Here is a 9,891-nt window from a genome sequence, read left to right as displayed (position 1 = left end):
AGTAAATTGTTATCGCGAGATTTTGGCCCCACTCTTAACTGGGTCGCGCAGTTACCCCAGCCTTTTCTTTCGGTCAATTGGAGAGGTTGGTGGATGTCGGCACGTTGCAGTGCTGAGCCCCTGAGGCCTGGGCTACAGGCTGCGAGTACGCTGCTGAGTTCCTTCGTGAGCCGCTGCTTTTTGGTGCAAGCCGACTGCCGACCTGGATGGGTAAGGAAGAGAACATGGCCGCACGGGTCTGCTGGGGCCGGGAGCGGTTGCTTTTCTACCTTTTCCCGGGACCCCCACGTTGCTAGGGTACATCGAGCCATACAAGTCAGGCCTTGAGGGTGGAGGGCTCGCGGTTGTTTGGGGCGTGATCCACGGTGTCTGGGTTGTATTGTAAAGTATTATAGACAATACAGGTTTTCTGAGTTCATTAGTGCGAAGTAACAATTAGGCCGTTTTCCAGGCTTGAGGTTAAGTCCTTCCTGGAAACACTCGCCCCAAGGTCACACGTGGTAAGTGTGTGAAAGGTGTAGTTAGCGCTGGTGAAGTGCACTGTCTGGCCACGTGGCCTCATCGCAGAATCTTGGAATAGGAAACGACGCGTAAGTAGGAATGCTATCTAACCAAGTGTCCGAAAAGGTGGCTTTTCAGTTAACTCCACTTTAACCCCAAGAATACCAGCAGTGCCTTTGGTCCAACTTTTGTTGAATTCGTTTTTGTGCATTTATTTCGTGAGTTAATTAGAAGTTGCATTAAAAAAAAAAAACCTACAATGAGACCATGAAATTACCACGTGAGTCTGTTGGATGTTTTGCAAATATAGGATCTTTGTGACTTTATTGATTTCCTATATTTGAAATATTTTTCTATTTTATCCTAAGATTCCTTTCGTTTTTGTCATTCCCAGCTATGCAAAAATGGCAGAATGATAGCATCTTCTATAAGGGAGATACAGTATTTAGATGTTATCTTTTTTAAAAATTGTTTTGCCCAAACTACTGTAAAATCTTCCAAGGAGATTTTTTAAAAAGACAAAGGGCACCGTTGTAGTCTTCATCTTTCATTGAAGCGTTTGAGAAGTCAAAACTTTTAAATTAATACCCATAATGGCAAAAAGATAATATGCCAGGAAAGAGGTTTCAGTGATTTTGATGAATTGTATTATGAGTGGAAAGAGGCCATAAATGAAAATTCCATACCAGGAGTTTAAAGTGTGGTGTATTGGATTGAGATAGTAAATTGTGATGATTATATTTTCTGGTATATTGAGGCTATGACTGGCCTTCTTGCTTTATATGTAAGTTTTTCCTAGGAGTTCCTATCTGCTCTTGGAAAATGGCTTTTGGGCCACTAATTGAATTTTAATACTCATAATTGCACATTACTATATGGCTAGTGTTGAAATTATATTTTTTACTGTTATGGGAAGATGTTTGATATTTTTCTTGGGAATGAGTACTTTTCTAGAATCTTGTTCCATTGGATAGCTTTGGAGACACAAATGAAAGAACTTGTGAATAAAACTTCTAGATTTTAAAATTTGATCTGAAATGGTTGCTTCCTAAATGAAAATATTAAAGGCCTGTAAATGATTTTTGCCATGATTTACATATAATGGCATAATCTACATCAGATTTTGCATTTTTGGATATTAGCTATTTGTGCTGGAATTTATTTGTTCGAGGAAACTACATATTTGTTTTTTATATTGTCAGAAATTTGGTTAAAGCAAAGAACGAGTGACAAATAGTTTTGACTTGGAGAATATACATATCAAGATGGATTCTCTTGACTATGTAACAGCATCTGATTCGGCTATGGAAATTGACACTCAAAGGTGAGTGCATCTTTTTTTGTATTAACCACCAGTTTTTTACTGGAAAACACTAGATTCGATGATAATATGTACTGTATTTGAATTACCAGGAAAGCATCAATCGTAGATAATGAGTGGTAAGGGTAATTTTCAAGAATTAGAAAAGAAAAACCTGGTTTACATAGACCTTCCAAGTTTATGTACTTACATAGTTGACAGTGGAACACTTTCTTAACCCAGGAAAACAGTATATTCTCTGGGCCATCTATCGCTTCCTGACTAAATCTAATTGTATAACAAGAAAATGGACATCAGTGGGCAATCTTGCCTAAAAATCAACTTCGGAAAATAAGCAAAAACACAACTTACTGCACATCATGCTTGGCTTATGTCTTTGGCGGTATCTCCTTCATCCATGGTTTTCAATGGGTAATCAAATCAGTATTTCTAGTATATCTACTAGGCAACTCTTGTGTTATTTAAAGGAGCCTCCAGCAGTGAACAAGACTACCTGTGTAGAACTTGTATTTTTCTTGGAAGTTCATTTGGTGAGTGAGTGCTTTGGCATTTGGGGCCATTTTAAAGTAGAGCGATCAGAACTAAGTGCTTGGCTAGTACTGAGCCCATCTTTAAAAACTATCTTGAGCATGTTTTCCTGCTTTGGTGAAAGAAAAGTACTTTACTGGTAATAAGCATTCTGTTATATAAAGAGGATGCAATTAAGTTTCCCCTCTTTTTCTAGTGATAACTCTTCCTCTGGTAGCAGCCTATTTAAAACTCAGTGTGTTCCTCACTCACCTAAACGGAGGCAAAGAAACACAATTAGAAAGTTTGTTCATTCACCTGAAAGTGTTGAAGCAAGAGATTCATCTAGTGACTCATCTTTTGAACCAAGACCATTGACTTTAAAAGCTATTTTTGAAAGACTGAAAAAAAAGAAGTATAAAAAGAGGAAATATAAGCCAACGGGAAGACCAAGGGGAAGACCAGAAGGAAGGAAAAACACTAGAAGGTCACAAATAAATAAACAATTTAAAGATAAAGGACCTGAGTTCCCATTTTTAGAATCAGAGAATGGGAGAAAATCACTACCTTGGAGAAAAATTTTAAGCTTTGAGGTGAGTCAGTATTTTATATATGTGGATATACCATAGCAGAAGTGCTTTTAATGATTTGTTGGTCACTTTGATTTTGATGTACTTAACTGCCACGTAAAAACCACCCTATCTTTCAGCTCAAACTTCACGTGGGCTTCTGGGTGGAATCTTCCCTGGTATATTCAGTGACAGGAGGTGCTCCAACGCTGGTTATATAAAATCCTTTGATCTTATCCTATCAAGTTTTTAACAACCCCAAACTGAGATGATTCCCAGTTGTAACCTAGGTCAAATCCACACCCACCTTTCATTTTCATGTTCAGTAACTTGAGTAAATTTCATTTTCTTACAGATGCTGAGTGTTCAGTTTCTGACAGAATTGCCTGATACCCTTAATAGCAGAATACTCACATATTTGAGTTAATGTTTGTGTAGTTAACTTATGATCCCTCGATCTAGTATCTGATTTATTTGAAGAGATTAATAACTCCTTAAACTTTTGTGTTTTATGGTGATTATAATAAACATTAGAAATTTCTCTTTGAATGTAAAAGTGTTTAGTAATTCCCAAACAACACAAGACTTGTGCTTCAGTTTTTCTTGGTACCAGCTTAGGTAAGATTGCTCACTTGATAGGTAGCACTGAATTCTTTTTACCAGCCTTTGACATTACATGTGAACTGCATATATATATGGCAGAGTAGTTAAATCAAGGTCATTGAGTTCTTGGTAAGGGGATCCTTGCTATTTTTGGAACAAAGGCATCTGCTGAGTGATTGAGGAAAAGCTTATTTTGTAAGGCCGTGACTTAAAAATCCGGTGGTTTTGATACACAGCAAGCAGTGGCAAGAGGATTTTTCAACTACCTTGAAAAACTGAAGTATGAATACCACCTGAAGGAATCCTTGAAACAGATGAATGTTGGTGAAGATTTAGAAAAAGAAGACCTTGATAGTCGTAGGTATAAATACTTGGATGACGATGGATCTCTCTCTCCTATTGAAGAGTCAGCGTAAGTTTAATCTTGTGAAATGATTTTGGTCATAGATTTTACCAAATGTTTTTAAATTTTGATGTGAATTGCTCCATATTATGTTATCAGTTTGTTTATACTTTAATAGTGATGTGAGCACGGAATCAAGGAGCTTGGCACATGACATTCATTTTGGGGTGTTCCACATGACAGTAGTTTTTCTCCTTGACTAGTATTGCTACTTCGGTTGTACGTCATACAGTATACTATTTAATTGGGTTATAGAAGATTTTGTTATCTGAGTGATGGTGTATTTAATGTTACAGAGAGGATGAGGTTGCAACGAATCTTGAACATGATGACGAATGTGATATTAAATTGGTGGTAAGTGATATTTTTATCCCATTTCATTTTGGAAGGGCAGCATTTGGTATAGGAAGAATCTTACTCAGTAGTTGTTGTCTTATAGTCTATTTAATTTTTGAAAGGCTCAATGCATTTGGTGTAGGGAATGCAGGGATAAGAATATGAATTTTTTGGATAGTCGGTGAAATGTGGACTTTTCAATTCTGTTTAAGTTTTAATATGTGGTATTGCTACTAGGATGTCAAATGAGTAAATAAAAGCAGAAGTTAACCTGGGTTTTTAACTTGTAGATGTAGTCTCCAGGTTATTTGAAATAACCTGGACCTCAGTTATGTGTAATTACTAAGGCAATAAGGTTTTAGTTGTTGCTTAATATTGGTATTTTTTATGCAGGCGGATAATTATTTCATAGTAAGTTCTGAATTCCCAAAGATGAATGTATATTTAGACCAAGAACACAGTGAAGAGGCTGCTGTGTTTAAAAAGAGTAAGTCAAAAAGCATTGGACAGAAGACACAATGACCTGAAAGGAATATGGGAATTTGCATGTCAAACAAGGTAAATAGAGAAAAAGAAACTTGACAGAAGGAAAGTAAAGATAATGTGAATACATGTGCTAGCACAGTGATTAAAAATCTAAGGAGAAAAAAAGAACTTCTGAACAAATTTGTGAAAGAAACTGCTAGAGTTAAGAAGTCTTAGGGAAATCAATTTAAAACAATGAAATTATGTGTAAAAAATTGAAGCTTTCACAGCAGAAACAATCACTTGATTAATAATAAATAGGGTCCTATTATTTTTGCCTATACTTGTTTATTTCATGGTAAGAAAACGTAAACGTGTCATTTAAGCATTGAATCAAAGAAGTACAGATTGTCATCCTAAAAAGAAAATGTTAGTTAAAATGATCACTACCAACCACTCTCGTTAGGATATCTGAAATCCCTACTGTATTTTTATCCCAGTTTTATTTAGACAAGTGACATTTATTGTGAAATGTTTAGTACTGTAATGAACACAAATTTCCTTTAACTAATATTTCAACTATAAGTTTTTATCACCACTGTATGTTGATGATTATGCCACTATATATTCATTGCATTTTACAATGGCACTTGTATTTGTTTTTTGTTTAATTTGTAGACAAAGACTTACAGACAGGTGCAAAAATAAATCCTCTTTTGCAACCCAGGACTCATCGTTCAGTATGAGTTTTGATACATATAAGAAGGAACACGATACCTAAAACAGATTAAAGTGATGGGAGCATTTGATAAATAAGAAAGTTGCTTCCAGGACTGTAGAACTGATCATTGAAAAGCATAGGCTATAAGGGCAGGGAGTCTCAACTGTATTGATTTAGTATTCCAGTTTTAATGTTGACATGAAACAGCAATGGCTTCTTTTTTTATTAGGGTTTTATCTTGAAAACACAATGTCTGGACTTAAGGACATAGGTGAGTTTTTGGATCCGGTTTGTTTAAATGTAGCACATTGTCAGATAATCTAAACCACTGCATGTTTCATTATTAAAAGACATTTTTGGTAAATTTAATTTCTGTTTATGATATGATTTCAGAAAATTAATCTTGAGGAGTCACATGTTTTATATTGATACTGTGCCAGCTTCACTTCACTTGCAGGAAAGGGTCTCAAAACTAAGTTAGGCAATAGCAATATTCAGAATCTTGATTATGCCCACTTTAAGTACGTGTAACAATTTTAATTAATGCCTAATGCAAATTGAGGTAGATTTAATACTGTAATGTTAGAAATGGTGACACAAGACATAAGATTTCAAAATTTGAATGATGTAAAGTTTAAAAAGTGCCTGATTTGTGTTCCGGTGTTTCCCAAACAATAAGGACATAAATACAGCCACAGTAAAATTTTGTATATTTTTATACTTGCTTAAAAGTAAGAAGAAAATATTTTATATAATTTTTAAATTCTAACGCAAAAATTTCAGTTAAAATTTTTCTGTTCTCTGGGAATTTCATAGGTAAAATACTGCAGTATCAAAGTTCATAAAAGTCAACACGTCAATTTACACATGGAAATCTTTTCCTTTGGATTATCTATAATAGTTGGCAGTTTACATGTTTTTATTGTCAGTATATGAGTATACTCTTATAAGCAGCATTGATAGAATTCATTATGATTAATTTATGGGATGATTTAAATTCATTTTAAATGGGAGGATGTTTTACTGTTTGCACAGTTTTGAACTCATTGAAGAGGCTGGAGCAGATCACAGTTCTAGTAATTATCTTTTTGTGGAGTGTTTGTATCTTTTTAAAAGTGTAAATAATGGTTGAGGTCTATCCCGATGGGGCTTTTTCTGTAGACCTACATCGTTGGAAACGCCTCATAGAGTAAATACATGCTTTCTTTTACTCACAGAACTATGTGTTAGATCTGTGGGAAGGAACGGCAAGACAGCTGCTAAAATGATAAAGCATTTGTCATTTATGATAATCTTTATATTATATTTATAATCCTTATCTTTATGATAAAGACCTAATAGTGAATTTTTTTATCTTAGGTATTGGTATATCCCAACGATCTATTCTAGGGTGTGATAGCTTAGGTAAGTTTTAATTGGTGACAGTATAATTTGGGTTGCCATTGCAGTTCAGATGATGAATTTAACTGTTCAACTGCTGGATGATCCAGAATGAACTAAAACTTAATTCTGACAGAACCGAATACAGCTCTGTAGGTTTTAGTTTTTAATCACACACTTGTCAATCTTTTATTTGGTATTTTCTCTGTAGGAGTGAATATGAATTGAACTTAATCATGTTTAGAGGTGAGTGGAATATTGATTGAACTTTATTAAGGATTTATAGTTCTGGAAAAACGTAAATTCTGAGTACAATAAGTCTTCAGTGTCATCGAAAGGTTGTGACTTTCACTGAAATAATGGTGTATAAGGGAACCTTTTTAACCTTTATTATCAAGGCTAATTGATAATAAACAAAAGATTAAGTTCTTACGTCATCTCATCAACGTTATCAGGAAGGACTGAACAAAAGGATGTCATTTGAGGTATAAAACAATTGTCAAAATCTTGGCAAATGTATTTTCCCTAATTGCATTTATATACAGAATTGGTATAAAAAATAAAAAAGACTTCATGTCTAGGCTACCGAATGAAAATGCCCTTTTTGCACTTCCTAAACTGACAATTCCATACGGTTGATCCTAATAACTTGTACTTGGATATGTTAATATTAAAACAGGAAAGGAATTCCACCTAATAACAATTTGAGTGACTGTCATCTTTATTTCTAGTGCAGAGAAAGACAGGAGAAATAATTACTGGGTTTATAATGCAATTAATGTGGTAGCCTCATTGAGACAATTAAGGATTAAAGGTCAAATTATTTTACCTGTTATATGAACTTAATTTTAGAGATTTTTGTGAGAATAATTTGTTTTGCAAACTTGAAGTAGGCGTTTACAGTTCTGTCACGATTGCACTCGTATGGTATCTGCATTCAGCAGTTTCTTCCTGCTGGGTGTTCAAAGGACAGTGCAATATAAATTCAGTATGTGGCATCGTTGGTTTTCTTGTCTTCGTGCATGTGAAACCTGGTATTTTTATTGATACAGTTTTCCTATAGTTTTTCATTCTGTTCCATCTGACATAATCTTCAGATGAACTAATGTTTCTCTGTTTCTAAGGTGTCTGAAATTAAGAGCCAGGGAGATCCATCTACTCTGACCCGAACCGTGTAAGGCTTTCTATTTATTGCTTCTAGGAGCTTATTTCTTTATGGATAGCATGTAATCAGCGGAAACGTCTACCAGAGAAGCTTGAGAAAAAGTTAACTAAAGCCTCATTCTAGATGAAAATGGGCACTGTTGTTCATGGTGTCCAGAAGTTAATGTGGCTACATTGAGACACAGGTTATGCTTCCATCACAGTAAGTTTATTGCAGTGGTGACAATGAGACCTGTAACATTTTTTGCTAGGGTTCAATGAGTAAAATCTGGATATAATACTCAATATGGGGGGGGGGGGGAGATACTTAATTAGATCATTTGCCAAAACAGCAATGTACTGAATTTCTAGGGCCTTAAAGTAAACTGCTTGAAGAAATTCAGTCCCAATGATTATAGGTAAGATTTTCATTTATTCCCTCAAATTCCCTCATACTTTATAGAAAGGAGACTTAAACTTTATAAAACTTCAGCATTAATGTCCTTGCATGTATTTATCTAATTCTTCCAGCAGCCCATCCTGGTAGTTTATTTAATCACCACAAAAGATTAGATGTTAACTAGGCCACCGTGTGTTTATCAGCATGATGTTATGATGATGGGCAAAATGTTCAACTGCTCTGAATGGGCTGAATGAGAATAGCCTTTCTGAACATCCATCTACATTAAACGTGCTACATTTTAAAACATGAAAGCTCTAAGATAAAAGTTCCCTGAAACATGCATGTTTCAAAAAGCTGCCTTTGCACTTAATGATTGGAGAGCATTTCATATCAGTCAAAATTTATTTTAAATGAACTGGATTGAAAAGATGCTTATTCCAACTATTTGCAATTTTAAGCTTGGAATTTTCAGTACACGCTGGTTGGGAACTGGGTTTTAGGATACTGTAGAACCTGATAGTCAATACCTCATTTTGAAAAATTTAGTCCAATATGAATTTTGAAATCTTTTTCCATAGGTGGGTTATTTTTGAAGTATGTCCGTATTCAAGTGGAAATCAAAGAAGCCCAACTAAAAGAACTATGGCAAGTTATTTGTCTTTATCTTACCATACCAAATTATTTGTCCAAGTATAATGTAATGGTCATTACCAAGGCTTTTAGAATGCAGTTTCTCATTTGCCGTGGACATGACCACAAAATATTTTTCCCACTAGGTTTTCTTTCTGCTACGTTGCTAGCATTCATCCTATTGGGAACATTTCATTATCCCTTGTTTTATTTACATTTCCTAGAGCAGACTGTCCAGTATAAATACAAGGTGTATATGATTTTGTAATAGCCATTGGTAAGCAGCAAGATTTTACAATAACCATAGCTAGTGGCTGTTATATTGAATAGTGAGTGCCTAGGTCTGTGGAGTCATGCAGATGTCCTTTGTGTCTCTAATCCTTTTGGGTGCTAGTGACCAGATAGTTTGGTATGATCACATGACCATTTCTATTCCTGTTAAATAGGACTAAGTGACATGACAGCTGTGGATTGAGCAAAAATTGTATTTAAAAGGTATGTATACATTTAAAAATAGAAAATTTGTAGGTCATTTCAAAGAGAGCTTGTGGGATCAAAACCAGGAGCTCTTAACGCTGTGACCAAAGATTGAAGTTCTCCATAGGGTACAGTAGTCACTCACTAGTGCTATGTTTTCCTGAGGAGATACATAAATCAATGAATGGTGATATGGGAAAGTAAATGTTTCCCAAGTTTAACCACTGTCTACTTTTCTTTTTTAGGGATTAAGACTCAAACTCAGGAACAAAGTCAGTGAGTGGAAGGAATCACAACATGGGGAATTTCTTAAATAAAAATTTATTAACTTTAAATAATTGTGCGTGTATTACACATAATTAAAAAACCCTACATTTTCTACAAAGTCAGCATGTATTTTTGGCTCGAAGTTTCTCTAGTGTTTTCTGTGGA

At 34.9% G+C, this 9,891-nt stretch overlaps 2 protein-coding genes across 24 annotated transcripts in view; one reads left to right on the top strand and one right to left on the bottom strand.

Moving 5' to 3' along the window:
* Positions 1–11: 11 nt before the first annotated feature.
* On the top strand, positions 12–9,839 carry TAF1D (TATA-box binding protein associated factor, RNA polymerase I subunit D). Of its 22 annotated transcripts, none has more exons than XR_013994262.1 (14): positions 12–210; positions 1,704–1,825; positions 2,547–2,922; positions 3,738–3,913; positions 4,201–4,258; positions 4,634–4,727; positions 5,656–5,697; positions 6,786–6,830; positions 7,018–7,052; positions 7,931–7,980; positions 8,322–8,368; positions 8,931–8,997; positions 9,429–9,477; positions 9,705–9,839. XR_013994262.1 is itself a non-coding variant. In XM_081063946.1 (10 exons), exons 2-9 carry the CDS (start codon positions 1,767–1,769, stop codon positions 7,032–7,034), a joined length of 867 nt encoding a protein of 288 aa, XP_080920072.1. In that variant the 5' UTR covers positions 12–210; positions 1,704–1,766; the 3' UTR covers positions 7,035–7,052; positions 8,008–8,039. The 22 variants fall into 22 exon arrangements, 2 of the variants coding, with proteins under 2 accessions (XP_080920072.1, XP_080920071.1); XR_013994275.1 differs by having other exon boundaries at positions 4,634–4,798; XR_013994259.1 differs by lacking the exon at positions 6,786–6,830.
* The window catches only part of CEP295 (centrosomal protein 295), a gene marked incomplete at its 3' end in the record, with an annotated part of 47,159 nt that continues 47,029 nt past the window's right edge, over positions 9,762–9,891 (bottom strand). The window contains exon 28 of one of the 2 annotated variants that reach the window (XM_081063942.1): positions 9,762–9,884. In XM_081063942.1, the coding sequence (XP_080920068.1) occupies positions 9,846–9,884 (39 nt within the window). The remainder of the gene's footprint in view (positions 9,885–9,891) is intronic. The other variant, XM_081063940.1, reaches the window with a different exon arrangement.

The sequence above is a fragment of the Rhinolophus hipposideros genome (genome assembly GCF_964194185.1).
Source record: "Rhinolophus hipposideros genome assembly, chromosome: 10".
In the NCBI taxonomy this organism is placed as follows: Eukaryota; Metazoa; Chordata; class Mammalia; order Chiroptera; family Rhinolophidae; genus Rhinolophus; species Rhinolophus hipposideros.
Note: the sequence above shows the minus strand (reverse complement) of the source record. Positions and strands in the feature narration are given on the sequence as shown.

What these genes read in the sequence shown, in the direction of transcription:
- TAF1D (XM_081063946.1), top strand. Translation starts at nt 1,767, where the DNA reads ATGGATTCTCTTGACTATGTAACAGCATCTGATTCGGCTATGGAAATT. An exon ending in ATGGAAATTGACACTCAAAG is followed by an intron (nt 1,826 to 2,546) that starts GTGAGTGCATCT and finishes CTCTTTTTCTAG; the next exon opens with TGATAACTCTTCCTCTGGTA. An exon ending in GAAAAATTTTAAGCTTTGAG is followed by an intron (nt 2,923 to 3,737) that starts GTGAGTCAGTAT and finishes TTTGATACACAG; the next exon opens with CAAGCAGTGGCAAGAGGATT.